Source organism: Brachionichthys hirsutus, chromosome 18 (assembly GCF_040956055.1).
Source record: "Brachionichthys hirsutus isolate HB-005 chromosome 18, CSIRO-AGI_Bhir_v1, whole genome shotgun sequence".
Classification (NCBI taxonomy): domain Eukaryota; kingdom Metazoa; phylum Chordata; class Actinopteri; order Lophiiformes; family Brachionichthyidae; genus Brachionichthys; species Brachionichthys hirsutus.
The window spans coordinates 6,104,652-6,125,952 of NC_090914.1; the positions used below are offsets into that span (position 1 = coordinate 6,104,652).

The 21,301-nt window shown below is 44.4% G+C and overlaps 2 protein-coding genes across 2 annotated transcripts; one reads left to right on the forward strand and one right to left on the reverse strand.

Annotated features, from left to right (window-relative positions):
- Nucleotides 1-1,922: 1,922 nt before the first annotated feature.
- Nucleotides 1,923-6,349, reverse strand: cfap99 (cilia and flagella associated protein 99). The gene is made up of 15 exons (XM_068752385.1): nt 6,221-6,349; nt 5,989-6,133; nt 5,784-5,878; nt 5,593-5,699; nt 5,326-5,503; nt 5,133-5,213; nt 4,778-4,846; nt 4,488-4,574; nt 4,305-4,393; nt 3,671-3,875; nt 2,951-3,092; nt 2,711-2,862; nt 2,410-2,624; nt 2,128-2,317; nt 1,923-2,010 (listed from the first exon to the last, which is right to left on the reverse strand). The coding sequence occupies exons 1-15, from the start codon at nt 6,332-6,334 to the stop codon at nt 1,930-1,932; spliced, it is 1,950 nt and encodes a 649-aa protein (XP_068608486.1). The 5' UTR covers nt 6,335-6,349; the 3' UTR covers nt 1,923-1,929.
- Nucleotides 6,350-7,928: 1,579 nt separating this feature from the next.
- zfyve28 (zinc finger, FYVE domain containing 28) lies at nt 7,929-20,369 on the forward strand. The gene is made up of 14 exons (XM_068752197.1): nt 7,929-7,964; nt 14,206-14,346; nt 16,131-16,268; nt 16,439-16,641; nt 16,725-16,814; nt 16,926-17,015; nt 17,109-17,210; nt 17,295-18,812; nt 19,021-19,110; nt 19,378-19,532; nt 19,617-19,733; nt 19,815-19,916; nt 20,036-20,139; nt 20,238-20,369. Exons 1-14 carry the CDS (start codon nt 7,929-7,931, stop codon nt 20,367-20,369), a joined length of 3,018 nt encoding a protein of 1,005 aa, XP_068608298.1.
- Nucleotides 20,370-21,301: the final 932 nt, after the last annotated feature.

The window sequence follows — 21,301 nt, forward strand, 5'->3', positions numbered from 1 at the left end:
AAAACAAGAATCTTGTGTCTGTATCTACACTTGGATCTGGACTTTACTCGATTCATTTTAACTTTGTGACATACAGTATACCTTGTGCATAATAAAATGGGGCAATGAACGTAAAAAAAATAATCAAACGTTTAATATGCGTCTGAAGTCACAGTCTCCAACTCACTGTTATCGTACTGAGATCCTGGTGCACAGGCCTCACAAGTAGAAGTATTGAATGTCGAGCAGCCTGGGGTCGTGGTGCTGAGGATCACGGGAGCTACAGTCAGACCGGTTGTACTCTCCACCGGGGTGGTGCTTACCACGGCAGGGGTAAGTGTGGTCTGACTGAACACCACGCCTGGAAGAGAAGGACTGGATGATTTCACTTTTCCCCTATGTACCTCTGGATCCTTCCATCTGAATGCTTCTGAACACATGTTATCTCAGCAACACGTAAGGTATGAAACACATCACAAAAATGATTGAAAGCAGATGGCAGCCATGATTATGTTGCAAACGGACCATCTTTATAGACTAATATCTTTATTCAACCATCCGACTGAATAAAAACACAGTCCTAAGTATACCATTCAACATTATCGAATCACTGAGGAAAAGTGGGAGCACCAGGCAGAAGTTCTTCACCAAAACAGAGCATTTATTGTGGCGGTAATTACATTAGCCATGTGCTCGTATATGGGCCATCATTCACATGAGATGCGATTATTCAGAACGGGGTCATGTCATGTGATGGCTCTGCTTCAGTCTCCTTTTTATTGGCCACATTCATCACTCACATTTTATACACCAAGCTTCTGTTGAAAGAAAAGACTATCCTAAAAAAAATATCATAAGAAATGAACTTCAAATGGAATTGCTGGAATAAAGAGAAACAAATAAGAGCACTATTCGTTATAAAGTCTGGGTGCAAGAAAAAAAAAGTTATCCTGTGAAGATCATGAAATGTTTGAAATATAAGTATTTTTAACAAAAACTGTCAAGACATTTTCTGGAACTACAAATAAAGCAACTTGAATTTTAGAAACCCACTGCAATTTTTTATTTCTCCTTTCTTTTTGACGACAACAACAACAAAACGGTTTACCATGCATGCGTAATGACGCGCCACAACAGGTCAGTCCGTCTGTACCTTTTAGTGTGAAACAACATTAGGACTTTATTACAGATCAGTTATGTCTACAACTCTGTAGTAGAGCTGCAGGACCTCTCGTTCAAACTATTTCGATCACCAGAACCGTCTTACCTATTAGACAGGCGGCGCAGACAGCGCGCAGGACTCGCCGGCACCCCATAATCCACATTATCGATTAGTTCCACCGAACAACGTCGAGCTACAGCATTTCATCCCTGACAAGTGGTCAATTTAACGTTGCTTTCCCACAGAGAAATGAATTCCAAGTGGGCTCGGCCCTCTCATCAGTATCATATGACAAAAATACACATCATGTGATTCTACTTTAGACGGAAAAGCTGAGCAACAAGGTCTGTTGTTGCACGGAATGACCAACAGGGGCGCCACTGCATGTTTATGATTTGTTGATGGCATGTGAAAAGGAGTTTCCTCTTTCTGTTTGTGTCACATCTCAAAGGAAACTTGAAATACATTTTACATTTTCATTTTAAAATATGTGTTACTGCACCTGTCACATGCTGCAATGTATTATATACCCAGTCAATAAAAAAGTAGGTGAAGCTTGAGATAACTTAAAGTATGCAGAATGTTTGTTGGTATCTGCATTGAAGAATCTCAAATATGAAACATGGTTTGGTCACGTTCTGTAATTTATTATTCCACACACAATCCCAAATTGTGATTGTAAGGTCTACAGTAGAGGCTAGTCAAAATGCACAAAAATCTATGAATGGCTAAGACCTATGAATAACTCCAAACATTTTACAGGAACTGTAATTAGATATTATCCAAACTCAGGAATCGTGGGCTAGAGTTTGACACATCTGCTCTAAATTATCCTCCAGTTCCTCCCAGGTTTTCATCTTCAAGGTTTTCTGTTAGAACGAGAAACAGAGAGGCAGGAAACAAACATAATTACTGCTACAAGCATAAATACTCTAAACACTAACAAATGATTGATAGTAATCAGAGTGTGTCTCTGTGTTTCTTACGCTGTCTGTCTGCGTCGAGGTCTTGGAGGTTTTGCCTCTGGTGAGATCTCTCCACCTTTGCCTCTCCTCATCTCTCATTCTCTGGTACTCTTGTTTTTTCTCTTCAAGCATCTTCTGCAGAGCCAAAATCGGTTCGCTCTGCTTCACTGCTTGCTCTAAATCCAGCCTGGCATTCCTTACTTCTTGCTTCCTGCATCGCGTCAAAGCCATGACAAATTAGCGCAAGCCTGTTTAAACCGACTGTCCTATACGACAACGATCAAGTAGAGCCAAACATCGAACCTGACAGCGGCAGCCTGTGCCGTTGCCCTCTTGTCCCTGTTGAACATGTCGAGGTTCTCCGCCACTCTCTCCATCTGCTGCCTCTCTTTCTGTTTCTGCTCTTGGATTCTGTTCCGTCTCTCCTCCTGCCCGGTTTGCTTCTCCTCCTTCAGAAGGACCAGCCTTTCCTTCAGCTCAGCGAAGGACATCTCTTCCAGCAGCTCACAGCCTGCAGTCTTGACATTCCATTGCGTGTCAACCATGATGTCACACAAAAGCACGCCAAAAACTTGAGATTGCGCCATTGCTTTCCTTCACTCACCTCTGTGTCGTCAAACTTTCTGAATCTCACGTGTGGGACAGATTCAAGGGCATGGATTTCTCGGATCATTTCAAATTTCCCGATGAGCTCTGCCTGCGCTTCCTCGAGCGCTTGATGAAGGAGCTCTCGACTTTGCGCGGATACTTCTCTCACTGTGAAATGCGCAATTAGTCAAAGAGAAATCAGAATTAGTAACAAAACAAAGATGACCGTCTGTCATCAGCGGTGGAAGAGGCTGACCTATGTGTCGCTTCAATCTCTGCAGCTTCTCTTTAGCTGTCTTTGAGTTCTTGTGGCCTTCTGTCACCTGCTGCACCAAAACGCTAACCTTTTTCTCCTCCTGTAACCTTTTCTCAGCGTATCTCCTCATTAAATCTGCCGTCTAGAAATGACAAACAAGCACATTTTATATAAGCAACTCTTATGTGATATAAAAAACACGAAGCAAAAGGCTGTTTGTGATGAACAGGCATCGCTCTGACTTCTCATGACATGTTTACCTACTGTGCATGTTCAATAAATGCCTTTTTTATCCTCTGCTTTTCGAGGAATCATTTCCAGATCTTAACTGTGTGATAATTTGTCACGGAAATTTATCACACAACAAACAAGTACTAAAGGGACAACTTTTGCTACATAGGCGTTCTAATTGTTTACTAATTGTGGCTTGTTCTACGAAAGGAATTAGTGTCAGATGACTCAACTCGAAAACTCTTCCTTTCACACCTCCCATTCGTTAGCGGTGTCTGTTTTGATGTTTTAGAGATTGTAAGCATTTTATTCATTTTAATTTTTGAAAGTTCAACACAGATATACGAAATTGACAAGAATTTAATTGAACAGGCACAACTTAAAAACTTCTCTTTAACTGCCTTTCTTCAATAAAACCCACCCACGCGGGGAATCTTCAGCGCAATAAGTTTGTTAAATGAGTTGTTGACTGATCTGATCTTTACCCACCTCTTCTTTCTTCAGCTGGGCAGCCCTCTGGTTCTGTTCTTTAAGACGCATGCGGGCCATAGCTCCTTCATTGTAATTGGTGCATCGCTCCAGGTACCTGCGCTCTATCTTGTCCAGCTCCTCCTGAAGCTCCTTCGCGCGGGTCTCCTCCTGCCACTGTCGGAAAGCTGAAGGGTCCCGGGTCCCCTCGGCGAGATGCTGCACTCTATGTCACAAACAATAAAGAAGTGACTCCTGGGCTGTGCAGATGTCTTATTTGCAAACGAGACAGATAAAATCCAAATCAAAAAGGATCAGTTTTGATGATATTTTGGTTTTAAAGTTGGTCTGATTCAAACAACTTTGCAGCTCATTCCAGTATTAAACTATACAAAGGTCAAAACAAATGACTCATCTGTATTTCAAGCAGTGAATAAAATATTAAAAACTACTCGACCATTACAATTTAAGCAGTTCTTCCCTACCACAACCCCAACAATCCCACCAAGGTTACTCAAATCGATTAAGTACTTTTTTCCAAGTCTTACAAACTTTGGCAAAAACATAGCCTTCTTATCGGATTTAACTCTCCACACACATTTGTAAACAGTTTATGTGATAATAAATTTAGGTATTAAGTTTAACTTGGCCCCACTTTTGCATCTCTGCCTCCTTTTGACGCTCATATTGTGCTTCCTCCCTCAGCATGGCTGCCCTGTTGAGCTTCATTGGTGCGTTGTTAGTCTAATTAAGAGAAACAAAAACAAAATACACACATGCATGTGGACATTACACTTACATAAGTTCACTTTAATTGTTTTTTGTAATAAATACTCACCTTATTAATGGATGGAGGAACATTTGACTGGAATGAGTCAAACTGGAGTTTTGAATTGAAGTCCTCCATAATCTGAGACATGACCTTCTGCAATGAAAATAAGTGTTTCACCATAAATCTGTAGCGACTTTGAATTATTTTTCCTCAATTAAAAAAAAAAGAAATAATGGAGATTAGGCACCAAAAGAGGTTCGATCAACATTCGGCATGTTAGATTTGACATAATCCCGAATCAGAAGAATAACTAGTTTCATTGCTTTGGAGATCAGCACAAAGAAAATGGCTCAAACCTTCGTGTGTTCAGACTTCTGTGGATTTGCACACCTAAATTGTCTCACGTTGGCCTCATAAAGCAGTTCCTTTGGAGACAAACAGATGTGATGCGTTTACAGAGATGTACAATAAAACTGTTTTGAGCATTTAAGACTCTAGACGTAGATATATAGCTATCTAGCAGCGACATTAGCTATGAAGGAGCCAAAACCGGTGGGACCCAGGGAGACTGTCCAAAGACGTTTATCCAGAAGTGGACTTCACAAAAGAATTGTTGGGAAAAAATCTATACCTCTTACACAGAAACAAGGCTAAGAGGATCACTCTTGCACTGACTTTTTGCATTGTGCTGCACAGAAGCAGAGATTGTACCTGAGTCTTTTGTCGGTTCTGTCTTTTGATCTCTTCTATCTTCTGTATGCCTTCGGGAACCCTGTATGTGCTCTGTGGTACCTGTGAGTCAAACATTTGTTTTATCGTGATACATACTTTGGTGGGCTCTGTCGGTTTTCACGCCACATGCATGGAACTGTGTGAAATAAATATTGCATCACTGTAAACTGACTGGTTTGTTTCTTTCCTGTTGTGGAATTATCTCAGGCATAGGCAGAGATGGGGGTTTGGGTTTGGTGAGAGAGAACTCCTTAGGCTCTGTGATTTTGATTGGAGATTTCTTTACCAGACTCCCATCCAATGATTTTACAGAAATTGTCTCCAAGAGAATTTTAATCTCTGGGCGCCACCTAAAGGACAAACAGGTGTAATGCTTTGGGTCGTTGCCTTTTGAAAATCATTGATTACCCAAAAATACATGTTTTTTTTCTTTTCTCACCGTAGTAGAGGGCCAATCCAATGTGTTTCCACATAAGCGGCATCGTAGATATTACTCCACTCCTTTTGTATCCATGTGGTGAGGTTTTGAAAGAAAAAAGTCAAGAACTACACCAAACACAGGTCACAGGTTAGAGCTTCCGGTTGTTTAAAAGTGAAACCACTGCTGTGATCACAGGTTGAAATTCTTACTGTTTGCATTTTTCTGATATCCAGGGACTTCACTATGTTTCTAAAATGCTGAATCCCAAGGTCATCAAGGGTAAAAGTGGTGAGATAACAGATAACTGAAAGTGCAATGTTGCAACTTGTTATTCTAACGACATTAAGTAACTTTGTGTAATTAAAAATGTCATTGGGATTACAGTTTTTAAGATCATGTAGATCCTTAACTTACCGACAAACCGGCTGCGATCATGTCTGGATAAGCACATCTCACTCTGCTCGTAGAAGACACTGACAACTATGTCAAGTAGCTTCTTATGTTCAATGCATCCAGAAACAACATCCAGTATGAACTTCTGTTGCAGACCGGACACGCTCTGCAACAATTAACAATGGAATTGAGTAGTTGTATTGATGTTAGACTACAACGTGACACCGATCTGACTCTACATTACATTACCGACCTGTAGATCATTTGAGGCATCTTCAATAAAGTCGTCCAAACATTGTCTGCCTGAGTTGAATTTGTCCAGCAGCACGATGGCTTCCTTGACAAGCGATCCATAGCTTAATGCCATTTTAGTTTGTCCTGTGGAAAGCTGCGGCAGACTGATAGTTTGTGTGAAAAGATTTTTAAATACAGCACAGAAAATGCAGCGTCAGAAAATCCGTCAGAAATGAAGATCCTAAAACAAAAGTACAGAAAGGATCATTTCCACGTCGTTTCTTTCAATGCAGCAAAGTAAATCTCATACAATATTTGGGCATAAACTGCTTTAAAAGATTGTTTTTGCAAAGTGAGGTGATTAAAAATGTTGTGTCTGTGTTGAGTGGTTGCTGAGCAACAAAACTTGCCTCAACACCCAGATCTGCACAGCTCGGTAACGCAACCAGAAAATATAAAAGTCTTCAATTAAGCATTCATATCTTATATATTTACCATTCCTCACAGACATAAGAAACATTCACAGTCAAACTTCTGAGATCCCGAATGCTTGTTATTTGCCATAATAAATTATGACGTCGTGACGTCTCTGCAAGAGACCTGCGCTGCCTTCACGGGCTGTTGGAAGTGTCAATCATCAATAATCTCTATCAACAGCTTTCATAAAAAGCAGGACACGCTTGCTTACATTTATAAACAGATTTATACCGATTAATAAACAGATTTAGTTAATTTATATTTATAAACAGCAAGCCCATGGGTGCGTATGACAAATAAAGTTAGTGACTAAATTTTGATTAGCCTACTGTGGATTTAGTGGGGAAAAGCATCTTATTGAACAAATCACATGCAAACTGCATTTCAGAGTGGTCTGAGCGTCATCTGATCTCTTTAATAATCTCTGAGCATGTACATACAGTGAATGGATCATCATTCTGTGGTCACAAATTTAACATTGATACTTTAACCAGGTGATCTATTTGTAGTCTCAGAGTAGGGTTAACTGTATATTATTTCTATATTATTATTTAACATGTGCACTAAACAAAATACGAATTACCATGTGCAAATTGTGATTTGTGACGGCAAATTAAATGCAATATCTAATGTGCAATTACTCAATGCAAAGAACTGGACATTCTATTTGTAATAATATACTGTTTATCACTTCCGATTCGTGTTGTCTTTCTGCTGCTATTTTTATTTTATATTGTAACCGGAGCATCGCTCCTAATCTAATTGTATATCCACTATGCAATGACAATAAAGGCTTTCTATTTCTATTTCCATTTCCGTTTTTATTTCAGCATTTGAGGTTGTGTATTTGGGAGCGGCCGTGAACGCATCATTTCCTGGGAAAGTGGGCGGTGAATGTTGTCAACGTGACCGTCATCAAGTCGCGTTAGACGGGGAGAGAACAGCGCGGCTCTCGGTCCGTCTGCACCGTCGGGACTTAGGAAGTGGCCGGCCGGGGGGGGGGGGAGACATGGCTTCCAACCTCGGGATAGGAAATAAGTCGTTGTTTTTTTTTTCCCTTTCTTCCAGAGCCGCGTCGTAACGTTAGAGACAAATTAGCGTAATAGCGTTTTTAGTTAAATTTTCCTATTTCTACCAGCTGTAGCTTAGCTTAGCAGCCAGCCACCCTGACACCGCCAGACGGCGCAGGTACGGGGGAGGAGAGGAGAGGAGAGGAGAGGCTGGCGACAAAGGAAGGTGGCGAGGTGACGATGAACCGCTTTCGGAAGTGGCTGTACAAGCCCAAGGTGAGTTCTGGTGGATTCTGATTCATGTTTTATACCTTACGAGCTGGCTAGCAGGAACATACGAGCTAGCTTGAGCATTTCACACAGCTGCTAACATTAGCCCTGATGTTAAACTGATCAAACGAGCAGCTAACCCTTTGTTGTTGTTGATGCTTTTGTTTTCAAGTCAGGACTAATACCTAACGATGCACACGTAATTATGCTGACTGCTCATTTGTTATTTTCATTAAAGTTAGCTATAGCTGATTTTTATTTTTTTTACATATAGATATTTTTTATTTTTTTACATTATAACAAAGAATGAAATCCTTTGTAAAAGCTTAATTATAAAACGAATAGTGTGATCTTTCATAAGAAAATAAATAGAAATTGTGTTAAGGTTAATGAAATAGTTTGTGATTTTAATTTGGATAGAAAAATAAATAAAACGACAAAAGAAATTGTAAAAATTTTTTGTCACAAGTGTAAAACTGAAAATGAGATTAAATTATTAACATAAAAACGATAAACAACTGGAACAATATTTAGTTAATGTGTTATTAAATGACTAGTTTAGTTTGAGAGAGTTTTTCTGCTTGTTATCCTCTCTTCAAACTGGATGAATTGGTGTTTAAAGCTTGTTCTTAAAAGCAAAAGGAATCACATCCGCTGCTGATTGCCCCCCCCCTAGCAAAGTCATCACATTGGGAGTGATCTTGAGATGGATTGTGCTGTGTTATTTAAATTAAACCCAGAGTGCTGATGCCTGACACTCTGCAGAGGGCTATTGAAGACTGGGTCCCGTTTTTGAATGAACAGTTTAATATATGCCAACTGCTGCACTTTTTAATACGAATTAGTGGTGCATCAATAGGAAGGGGCTTGCTAATAACTGGACTGTGGGACTTCTACTGTTAATCTGGCCGGTATTTCTTTATATTTTCAATGTACAAAGTCCGTCACAAGACTTGCTCTCAAGTGAGACTGACATTTTATTTGCTTCTAGAGATATGAGGTTCCGATGCCAAAATATTTAACAAGGGATAACAACGTGTACGTGTTTATCGCCTTGTCTCAACTTCTCGCATCTTCCAATGGAAAGTTTCCAATTTACAGGGAAGCCTGATGGTCGTATTCCTATTTATCAGCAAAAAGAATTCCACCTGGCAGCATGCGTTCAACCTCTCTGGTGATAGGAGTCAGAAAATCTCCCTTTCAACAGTCAATGAATAGTAGTGTCAGAAAGGATAAGATGAAATGTCTTTAGATATTTGCAGCCTTGCCACCTGCCCTTGTGTGTACGCAGGCCTGCGTCATTCCTCTGTTTTCTGTTCCAGCGTGTTTGCTGTCACAGCATTTTGGTCGTTCATTGTTAGGGTAAGGCCCTAAGTGTTGAGGTTCACCAGGGTATTGGCACATTCGCAAATAACTACCGGCTGTGAAGCACCGAAAGACGAAATCATTGGCTTTTCTGCCGTGTCGCAGCCGTGGTAGGGATCGGCAGAATTACACGTAAGTTTGTGGCTTTTTAAATGATCACGTCTGTCTCAAAGGAGGGTCGAGTAAAATCCGGAGGTCCTCTGTCATTTTGTCACCAGGCGTAAAAAAGACAACATAAAACCATGAGAGGATGGATTGCTCTTGAACAATTTTGCATATATTGTCTGTTTTTCTCCAGAGTAAAGGTTTCTGTGCCAATTAAACTCTGGAGCCAACCCAAACCTGCGTGTGTTGGCTTCCGTAGTCGTCATTGTGCATCAACTGTAAGCTGTTTATTATTGAACTGTGTTTTTTTTTTTTCCAACAACAGAAAAGTGTTGATTCGGCATGTCCCATGACCGAAGCTGAGCTATTGATATATCCAGAGCTGCTGTTTTCTTCCCCAGATAAGTCCCACTGAGAAGGACTTTCTTGTCCTGTTACACAATCTGTGTAGTGTGTGCCTCCTGGGACATAATGTACTTGTATATTCTGCCTGACTGGCAACAAAGTGGCAACTTGTAGATAAAAGGCAATCTAGTATAAGCAGTTAACCTTGATCGATGCTTTTGTTGCTTTCTTTATCTCAGTGGTTGTATTTTACTGCACGTTCTATCGAGAGAAGGCGTCGCGGTAGAGAACACGTGGCGAGGCTAAACATCCGGGATGAAGTATTCATAACGCGATTGTGCTTCGTCGCACAGTCCCAAATAAAGAGGAGAACTTACTTTGTCTTAATATTTCAAAATAAATAAATAATCAAAACGGTCTGACATCACAGCACATATATTCTTGATTTTATTTTATAATAAATTCATATGAGTATCTTTTCAATGATAATTTCTCAAGTGTATATTTTCTCATCAAAATTCCTTGTCCTTTTATGGCAGCAGTGTTTTTCATTTCGTCATCTGGAATAATAATGTATACTATATCTTATCGAAAGTGCATCTGTTAGCATTAGCATTAGCATTATTATGAACATACAAGCATTTACTGCCATTATAAATCATTGTCAAGCTGAAATAAAATATGTTTTAGAGATGTTCGTCTGCGCCGTCGGATAGGAAATGTGGCACGTTGACGGTAATTGCTGTGTTTGTATTGCATTGCATTCCAAACTTGGTCAAGTCTGCGCAGATGTAGAGACAATGATTATCCTTAATGATTTTGTAAAAGTGTGACTGTGTTGACAACAAGCAAAGGTCCATTTTCAGTGATATTCTTGTGGAACTTGTTTGACGTTCACTGTGTGGCTGACTTTGTGCTCTCAGCCCCGTCTGTGTTGATACCCTTGAACTACGTTGTTGATGGTTATTAAGTTGAAAGAAAAAAAAAATGCCCGTATTCTCTGGTTATAATATGATTATTTGCTTGTCTTTTATAAACTTGCCTGATACTTTGAGTGCTGGGTAGCCTGCTCAGCAATGTCAAAGATTATCTGCAGTCTCCTCATTTGCTCTGCATTTGTCATTCATCATGACACTGGTTTTTGTTTGAATATTGCTAAAAAAGCAACCTAAGAGCAGCCAAGGCAATTAGGAGCTTCTCTTCTCGGAGCTGATTTTGCACAGTTGGTGTGGAGTTGATGGAGGAGAGAACGGCAAACTGCTGAGCAGCGTGGCTTCGTACTTCGGCCCGTTTCTGATTGTTTTTTTTTGTGGATGTCCCGTTCTGCTTACCCCCACCAGCCGTGCTGTAATTGATTTGGTGTCAGTTGCTGGGATTTAGAGAGCTGGCCCTAGTGCAGATCGAGACAGGCAAGGCGATTGAAGATCTTTTCAAATTCATTGCAGGATTGTGGAGTCTGGGCCCACCGTCTGAGATGGGGGGGGGGGATCAATGATTGATGGGATGTGTCTGTGGAAGAACAGATTTAAAGGCGCCACATCGGATCAGATTGGAGAGGGAGAGGGGCAGTTGTTTTCTACAACTCTTTTCTTATTGCCAATAATTCATCCGGTTTCCAACTGATGCGGTTTTTATTTTTTGGCACATTGTGGAAGAAATAAATGTAGTTGAGCCGCCGATCTTTTGCCGCTACGTCTTAAAATGAGGTGTGGTCAGGCAAGTTGTTGCAGCAGAAAGCAATTACACCAATGATCAACAAAAACCAGGTCCAAAGTCCACAATGCAGCATTAATCTATTTACATTATTCAAATGGTAAGATGGGAGGACTTTGTCTGCGTCACAAAGCACTTGCATTCAGCTTGTTACACATTACTGATGTCAAGATCAGCTCTTATATCATCCGGACTTATTTTACAATGATGCGGATCTACATCTGGTGTATATCAAACGTGTAGGATTGTTCAGCCTTATCCTAAGTTATCATAAGATTACACCTAATATATCATCAATAACTCGGGAAACAATGCGGAGGTGAGAAACGGAACTCCGGATGCAAGCTGAGCATGAAACGAATGACTCGACAGAACTGAGCCTCTATCTGCATTTTTAGAGAGAACAGTTTCTTATTCTGCCAAACTTAATATAAATAATGGACAAGGTAGTTTTTATTGTTGCCAAAACAATTGGCCGTCTCATGCTAGCACTTTCGTGCTGAATCCTGAATAATAAATGAGGTGACGAACTGTATCCGGCTGCATTCCTGCCGGTCTGGATGCGGCAGAGTGAACGGCATTCACCACTGCAACATTTTGCCACTGAAACCTTGGAAAGCAGCCAGGAAGACGGCAAATTGAGCCAGGAATAGAGTACGGAAGAGCAGGGGCAACGCTTCTCAAATCCCCGAGGTGGGCTCGACGTGCACGCGCCGATGCTACGGCCGTTTCGCGAGGCATCAGTGCGATGGCCTCCGTCATCGGCTCATCCTGAGCAGAGATGAAGCCCTGAATAGCAGCCCGGGGAGAAAGCTGCTTGCGACGATGTTGATTGTACGGCGGCAGACGACTCGCAACGCGTTTCGACTGAAAGAGAGCTCGGAGAATCCACCGAGGCCAAGAGGTCAAGTGTCAATGTGAAGCAAAAACACTGTTTTTGAATATTTCCAAAACATCCTACTGAGCCGACTAGAACTGGCAGGCGGTATATCTGCATAGACCCTGTGTGTGCATGCTGTATTCTTATTAGAGACCTTAAGCATCGGTCTTGGGCGTAGGCGACAGTAGCCCAGAGCCAGTAGCGGTGAATGTATCAGATAGAACTAGATATACAACGTTCTCTTTCTATGATTCACGACTTTATAGATGCTAAATAAATCGTTCTTCTTCATTCACTCTTTGAACTTCCTCTGCCACTTTTTGCACTCTCGTGAAAGAGAAAGTAGTCCGCGTGTCTGCTTCAGGATTCGGATCCGCTTTAGACCCGACCTATGACCTTACACCAAGTGTCAGGAAACTTGCGCCTGCAGTCTCTGTAAGGCCGGCCGACAACCTGCGACTACAAACCAGCAAACTGACCTTAAAGCAAGTCCTCAAACCTAAACGAGTCATTGTTTGACGATGATCGAGGGCCTTTAGCAGTAATTGTCACTGTGAGGTGACGTTACGTCAGCACAATCGTCACAAATGACGAGTTAGTGGTCGCAATGGGAAGAGCTTTTGTTTGCATCGTCCCCCGAGGACAGCAGGCAGCTGGAGTTTAATGGAGGGACTCGCCACAGGACACGCCACAGGACACGAGTGCTGAATCATCGCGTCCCTTACAGCGTAGGACTGCCAAAAAAGTGAAACAATGTTTTACCTCAAACCCTCCTCATGTTGATGAGGATTTCTTCTTCATTCCAGACTGTATCTCAGTCCTTTCGAGATCTTCCCCTCAGAGTGATAATGTGACAAGACGCACTGCTGCAGGTTATATCTGTGTTTCTCCTCGCTGTTTGTTTTATTATTAATGAGAGCGAGCGAGGGAACAGCAGAATGTATCGCATTCAGAGAGCGCGGAGGACCCAGGAGGGGAGCATCACACAACAGGAAGCGCTTGAGAACCCGAGGGAAGACGTGCCGCGAGACGTTCTAGAAAATATCAATATTGATTTCGACTTTGTGAAAACGTCTTGCAGACAATTTGTGAAACGCCTCTTTTGTTTCCTCGGAAATGTGCCGAGGCAAATCTGTTTTTCAGCTGGCCTCGACAATGTCCTACTTACCTGATTTAATTTGTGTCCCTACGGATCGTCTCACGCAACGTCCTTACGTGGACTGTATTGCCTTGATGTGGCTGCTGTCTTTTTGTTTCAGACATTCGGAGTTCTAAACCTGTTAATGTTCAGGTGCTGTTATAGAAGCTAGCAAGAATCAAGCTGCACTTCTGGACCGTGTTTTAATAACTCTATATTACTGTCCGATGTTCTTGCGGTTGCAGCTGAAGTAAATTATTGAATCGCCAGCAGGTTGAACACTCCGGGTTAAGTAAGGCTCCATAACACCTTGTAAAACAGGATTATGGGCCTGTAGAGCATGGCTGCAGGTGCATTTGGGCACGCCAGTGTAATTAACAGTGCAAGTTCAAAGTCTTCGGCTTTAAAAAAAAAAAACTGTAAAGGGTATCTTAAAACTCCCAGAAAGATTTGGCACGAGGCCTAAAACGGGAGCGCATGTCGGAAAATTGTTCTCGCAAAAAAATAAAGGTCAAAATTTAAATGATTTCTGGGTTTCTTTTCCTGCAATTTAAGGTTTTTGTCTGACAAAAATGTGACATTTACAGACATCAACTTTGGAAACTGTCATTGATATTTATATTTTACGAACCCTTTTACCCAACGATCAATGCAATTAACCCAACACATTGACCTCTCTCTTCCTCTGTGGTTCTGTGCAGAGGACAGACCCTCAACTCCTGGCCCAGTTCTACTACGCTGACGAGGAGCTGAATCAGGTGGCCACGGAGCTGGACAGCCTCGACGGCAGGAAGGACCCTCAGAGATGTTCCCTGCTGGTCAATCAGTTCAGATCCTGTCAGGTCAGCAAGGAGAGAAACCAGCGCACTCGAAGGCGTCCGTCTCTGCCTTGAATATCAAACCGCATGCTTTTTAGTCTCGTTAAATGACATTGATATTTTTGATCCATTCGTTATGTGTTCATTCATTCCTTTATGAAAGAGCTGTCAGTGGAACTCTGGCTGGTTTGGAAGCTGCAACTACGAAACGCTTCCTGGATGAGGTGAAATGATAAGTGACTGAGATGAGAAGACTTTGTTGTGCGTCTTTAGTAAATGGTTACAAGCGCATAGTCTTCGGTAAGAGGTACTCTATTGCTGTGTACTATTACTGCTTTTGCTTGTGTATTTTGATAGGAAATTAGTTTGCTATTCAAACTTGATGCAAAACCTGCATTATAAAATCTGAGAAGATTATTGATTTACAGTAAATTACTGTTTGAGGTTCTAGAGATTATTCTCTGGAGTGATGGCTGCCATGCCGCATCATGCTGAGAGAGCCGGAGGTGGCGGAGAGGAGGTCGCCTTAGCCTCCCCCCCCCCCCCCACTTGATAAGGTCACCACTTGATCCCTGACTGTTCTCTCGCTCCCCTCCATCCTTCCCACTTCCAATCTGCCACCTCGTTTCGGTATTTCTTTTCCTTTCACAGCTTCGGTGCTATTCTGTCATTTTTGTTTTATTTTAATTAAATGCCATATCATCCCAAATTAATGAAGGCTTTACACGGACGTAAATCACTTTTTTTTTTTAATGATACGCCGCCACCTCTGTTAAGCCTGTAATTTTTAGTATTGCGGTTCAGAGAGGAGTCCCTTCGCTGCTGGGGTATTTGGAGAATGAATGAGGCACCGTGATACCCCACGACCCCACGGAGGTCCCACGAATAGAACACAAGAGCACTCAAGCCGAAATTTGGAACTTGAACTTGCCACTGCCATATCAGCTCTTACTCACAGGCCTCCTTGGGGGGGGGGGGGGGGGGGGGTTGCTGGCATGCTGCTCCACATTGTGTTGGCGTGGCTGTTCTCACAGTCTGACCTGCTGGAACAGGCGGTCAAGCATTTGTATGTGCGCGACGGATGAAGAAGGAATGTCAGCGCAAAGACGGAAGGAAAAGGAGTCAGAGATCAGGGTCGAAAAGCAAGTTAAGGTTTAGAAGGTTTCGTGTCTCGGGCATGTGAAGCAGCCGACATCGAGGTGATTTAAAACACTGATGAAGGTTATTATCATTAGTGTACCTTGCCAGAAGACACTGGTGGGGTATATGTCCAAGACACACACACACACACACACAGGGGACACAGCCATAAAGGAATCTGTGATTAAGCGTCTTCTCAAAGCTTTTTAGTCGTTCTCCTTGGGGCGAGCAGAGAGAGACGCAGCGCTGTGCCTGACGGGATTACAGTGCAGCTGCCGCTGAGTAAAAGGCTCACTGTAAGTAATTGTTACGGGCTGTCGTACACGCCAGCGGCGCGCGAGCTCTTGATTAGCTCTCGCTGTATGTGACGCTGCGTTTTCCATCGCTGAAATTATGGGCTCGAGTTTAGTGTTTTTATTGGAGGAGAAAAGCGGCTGCAATGGCTGCAATGGTCTCGTGCGCTTGTCAAATCGTTTTCATTCACTTCCCAATCAATTGTCTTTAAGCACTGTACATTGGCCTTCTTGATCGAGGCAAAGCTCGGCCTTTTAACCAACGTTAGTTACTCAGAAACACGCACGCTGCTTTCTCAGCCGCAGATCTTTACTCACTCATGTTTATTAAGGTTTTTCAGTTTTCTCTTTTGCCACTCTTGTGCTCATCTGCAGGACAATGTGTTGAACATCATCAATCAGATCATGGATGAATGTATCCCCAATGACCGGGCCAACAGAGACTTCTCTGTCAAGTTCCCTGAAGAGATTCGTCATGACAACTTGGCCGGGCAGCTGTGGTTTGGGGCTGAGGTAAGGTATTCCCTCCAGAATAAGTCTGGAACAAAACAACCTCACACCATATTTCCTTGTTACAGTTGGAGTGTTTCTTTTATCTTTTTTGAACACCACCGCAGATCGTTTGAATCTTCTATGCGAGGCCAAAGTAATTTCTGAAACGTGTCCCTGTCCCCCCCGCTCAGTGTTTAGCTGCCGGCTCCATCATCATGAACAGGGAGATAGAGAGCATAGCGATGAGGCCCCTGGCTAAAGATCTGACGCGCAGCCTGGAGGAGGTACGCAGCATCACCAGAGACCAGGCCCTGAGGGACCTCAACCTGTACACAGACCGCCTGAAGGACGCACTGCGACATTTTGACGGCCTTTTTGCCGAGTTTGAGCTCAGGTATACGAAGGGCTGCACGCTATATGTAAATAAAGCAACGCTATATTATTTTTTTAATGCCTGAAACATTCTGGTTTTATCAGCTACGTGTCAGCCATGGTGCCCGTGAAGTCTCCCAAAGAATACTATGTTCAGCAGGAGGTGATCGTGCTCTTCTGTGAGACTGTAGAGCGGTGAGTTCACGGAGGAACATGCTGACTTACAATCTGTATTTAACAATCTGAATTATTTGCCTAAATAAAGTGATTAATGATTGTGGTTTTTTTTGTATGCTGCTGTCTCAGGGCTCTGAAGCTGGGCTACCTCACACAAGACATGATCGATGACTATGAGCCCGCACTGATGTTTACAATTCCCAGACTAGCCATTGTTTGGTAAGCGTTGCAGGCCCTCGCCATTATTCCTCCCAGCATTTGGTTTTGTAATCCTTCCCGCCTTCTGACAGAATTTTAACACTTTTTTTTTAGTGGACTAGTTGTCTATTCAGAGGGACCTCTCAACCTTGACCAAAAATCAGAGGACATGTCTGAGCTCTTCCGTCCTTTTCGCACTTTATTGAAGAAAATCAGGTACCGTGTGTATTATAAGCGTTTTATTTTATCTTTCTAAACGGTTTGTCCCTTCATTAATATATTTCCATCACGCTTTTGCAGAGACCTGCTGCAAACCCTGACCGAGGAGGAGTTAATTGCGTTGGAGAGGAATCTGTGTGTGTCTCAGGACGGGGAGCTGTCCTTGGACCAGGAGCCGGCTACAAACTGCTCACCGGCTTCAGTCCAAGAGAGTCAGACGTCCTCCGTCCCCACGTACAACGCCTCCGAGGTGGAGTCCGAGGGGGAGCCGGAGCATCTGGCTCTGTTTGTGTGCCCCAGCCAAGAGGAGGAGCCGGCGGAAGTGGGAAAAGGTTGGGAGCAAGTCGAAACCGAGAGCGGGGAGGAGGAGCACGAGCAGGGCCTGCTGTGTGAGGAAGCAGAGGAGGCTGAATTGGCGTGCTCCATGCAATATGACGAGGAGGAACTTGAGCAGCTCAACATGATGGTTTACCGTGTGGGAGACGAGATGTCCAACCTGCTTTCGCCTCCCAGCCAGGGACAGTCCCCGGCGCACCGTCCGCACAGAGGCGAGGCGGGAGGATCCAGTGGAGCGTCCAGCACCGAGACCTCGCCCCGACGGTTCCTGCTTATTTCGGGAAGGACGGGCATCTTCGTAGAGGAGGAGGACAGGGTCTTTCTCATGGAGGACCTGGAAGCGGCAGGAGACATCACCAGCACCTCAAGAGAGGACGGTAGTTCCGTCGCCTCTCCTTCCAAAGCACCAAAGTCTGCTCGCCCTGCGCAGCGCGGGCCGGCTCTACGGCCGAACTCTGCCAGGAATGGTTGGTCCTCTGAGGCCCAGTCAGAGCAGCCCGGCCGCCAGAGCACGCCGTGTCCCAAGCGCCGTCCCTGCTCCTCTGCCCCCGGCTCAGAACCTCTGCCTTACGCCAACGGGTGGGACGTGAGTTTAGAGGGAACGCCATCTGAAACGGCCGAGGTCATTGCTCACCGTATGGGCGGGATGAAGATCTCTGCCACGGTCATCTTCAACCCCCGCTCCCCCAGCTTGACGGAGCTGGCTGTGGACAAGCTGCTTCTGCCCCGGCCCGCTCCTTCTGAGATCGAGCCTTGCGGCCCCCTGGTGGCCACCCAATGCTTGCTCAACTCCTGCGTCTGCTGTGGTAGCTGTGAGGACGGTCGCGATGACGTCGCCGCAGAGTCCACCGGGCTTGGGTTCGGCTTCGCCCTGGGACTGGACAGACGCTGCAAGGCGGCGAACTCCAGCGCCGTTATCCAGTCGTCCGCTTGCCGACAGCCGCCGCGGGGTCACGAGCCTCTTGACAAGAACGACCTCTCCCAGTTGACTCCTCCTTTTTCCAGCTGCTCCGAAGAGACCCCGGAAGACGAGTCAAGCGTCCAGCTGTGTGAGAAGTGCCTGGCTCCACGGCAGGGGCAACACCCTCTGGATTGCGGCTCCAGTGGAGAGGACGGACTCTTTCTGTGCAAGCACCAGCTCAGGACTGAAAAGAGGCAGCAGACCGGCAGAAGCCAACAGAGGGACAAAGAGATGGACAAGGACAAGCCAGAGCCTAAAGACACAAAGAGGGACACAAAGGAGGACAGCAGGAGGAACCCCAGGTGTGCTGTAATGTCTATTTTGCACGCTTTTTGTGCTTAATGTTGCACGGATATGTCTGCATAAGACCTCGACACAGTCTCATCTGTTTAATTTGAATAATCCCAGTTGTCTTTAATCCGTGTCTTTCTTACTTTTTGCCTTGATTACCCCGCTGGTGTGTTTGTTTGTTCTGTTCTTTTACTATGGATTTGTTTTTTTTGTTTTTAGTTTTCAGAACTCTCCACACAGCTCAGTGTCAGGTAGTGACTGTGTCTCGGTCACGTCATGTAGTCTATCGAGCAGTGCTTACACGCCCAGGTAACCGTTCACAAATGATGAAAGTGTGTGTCATTGCCATGTGTTTATTAGTGTGTTTACTGCCTCTGATGATAACAGGGGAAACGTTGCTTTTAATCTATCATATCATGCATTCTGCAGCTGCTTGTGAAATGTCTGAGACTCCTCTAATGCAGCCGCTTTGACCGGAGACGTAATTACGCTGACACTGGAGTGTTCCTTGAACCACGAATAGATGTAAATGCCATTTTAGAAACGATAACGTCGATCTTGTCTCTGTCTTTCCAGCTCGGTGACCCCCAGCTCGGGGATGTCGGAAGACCTGGACCATCAGGAGATCCAGCTGGCCCTCCAAGACGCCAAGCTGGCGGCCCGGAACAAGATCCGATCGCGCTTCCACAGCAGCAGCGACCTCATCCACCGCCTTTTCGTTTGCATATCCGGTACAAGCTCCCCCTCCGCTCGCGGCTTTCACACCGTCTCGCCGTCTCCGTCGTGCTGAGATTATACGCTCTGACGTGATGCAGGTGTCGCCGACCAGCTGCAGACCAACTACGCTAGTGATCTTCGCAGCATCCTCAAGACTCTGTTTGAAGTCATGGCAACCAAGTGTGAGCAAGGGGACGATGATAACCAAAACAAAGGTGAGGGATGTTTATCATCCTATTTGTAAATCTGCAACACGACGTTTAAAACAAACGTTCTTCTTCTATGATCCCGAGCAGTTCCTGTTCTGCGCAGTGCAGTGTTGGAGGACTGCGCTCTCTGTCAGGAGACCATTTCCTCATCAGAAATGGCGGCCAAGGCGCGGGAGGGTCAATTTGAAGGTCAGTGGAAAAAAAAACTAAATCTGAAACGTTGGCCCTGTTCCTTTTTATTTCCTTCTCTCCCGAGTGGTTGCGGGCTAGTTTTTTTTTTTTTTTTATGATTCCGTTTCTCTGTCCAGATCCTCCAGATTGGGTCCCTGATGAAGCCTGCAGCTCCTGCATTGCTTGTAAGGCTCCCTTCACCGTCATCCGCAGGAAGCATCACTGTAGGAGCTGCGGGAAGGTACGATGTCTCACAGGTTGAGGAATTCCCTTCCCTCGACCGAACCGATGGCTCACGCCGTGTAACAACTTAATGCGTCGCGTGTTGTGTCGTTTCAGATTTTTTGCTCCCGCTGCTCTTCTCACTCCGCACCTTTGCCCCGGTACGGGCAGGTGAAACCCGTCAGGGTCTGCACGCACTGCTACGTGTTTCATGTCACGCCTTTCTACAGCGACAAGGCCGGGATCTGACCTCAGACGAAGGGCAAACTCGGCAGGAGCGCATGCAAACGGACAGATCCACAGCCGCTTTGGCTAAACGCTGTGGCTGCCATTGCTCCAGAGTAAAGGCCTTGACCGATGACGGCGCAGAGAGAGATGAGACACGCAGCCTTGAGCGATGTTTGAACCGGATTCTGTTTGCTTCGGAGAGAGACTGGCTGCCTCACGGGGAACCAAAGGACTTTACTTCAGTGCCCAGCTTACAAGCAAATGAATCACAAATGCCTCTCTGAATAAAGAGGCACAAAGGGGTTAAACCGGCAATAACACGCTTTGAACTGGAATTGTACGACACTCCCTTGTAGCAGCACAAATTGAAAACAGGCTTCCTTGTTCGCTTCGTTTCTTTACGTGTAAATGAAATAATGTCTTCGGCTTTAGCGAGCTTCCTGCATTTGTGCCAGAGCTCCCACGGGACTCGGATTACCGAAAAGAATGTAAGTTATGATAACCATGTAAGTAAGGATAATTTCGGCAATAGCTACTCTGCAATGTCTTAAACAGTGAACTGTTGCTATTCATATGGGAACCGGGAACCGGTCTCCACCAGACTCGGTCCCAGTGAAGCAACAATTAAAGACGGACACCTTTTTATATTGAGACTCCTTCGTGCTCTCAATGGCAACGAATGTGTGTACTTGTAGTTTCTACACGTTTAACCGTTCACCTCCGGATGGGCTGTGGCCGCTGCTTCTACAGCTGCATCCATAGCATGTTTAGGTTTCTCTGGGACTCGGCTGACACGGATAAAAAGGGGATTCCACAAGCATCACTGTCAGGTCTCTGAAGATCTACTCCATCAGTGCTCCCATCAGAACAGTCTGTTCTGAACCAGAGGCCTTCTCAGGTGCTGGCCTACAGACTACAGGCCGATTATTGACGATTGATTTCTCTTCCTCGCC

Bases quoted from the DNA above. Each gene is read 5' to 3' on its own strand.
- cfap99 (XM_068752385.1), bottom strand. From the start codon at position 6,334: ATGGCATTAAGCTATGGATCGCTTGTCAAGGAAGCCATCGTGCTGCTG. The intron at 6,134-6,220 runs GTCGGTAATGTA...TAATTGTTGCAG, and splicing joins ATGCCTCAAATGATCTACAG to AGCGTGTCCGGTCTGCAACA. The intron at 4,847-5,132 runs GTACAATCTCTG...TTGTCTCCAAAG, and splicing joins AGAACCGACAAAAGACTCAG to GAACTGCTTTATGAGGCCAA.
- zfyve28 (XM_068752197.1), top strand. From the start codon at position 7,929: ATGAACCGCTTTCGGAAGTGGCTGTACAAGCCCAAG. The intron at 7,965-14,205 runs GTGAGTTCTGGT...GGTTCTGTGCAG, and splicing joins AGTGGCTGTACAAGCCCAAG to AGGACAGACCCTCAACTCCT. The intron at 20,140-20,237 runs GTACGATGTCTC...GTGTCGTTTCAG, and splicing joins ACTGTAGGAGCTGCGGGAAG to ATTTTTTGCTCCCGCTGCTC.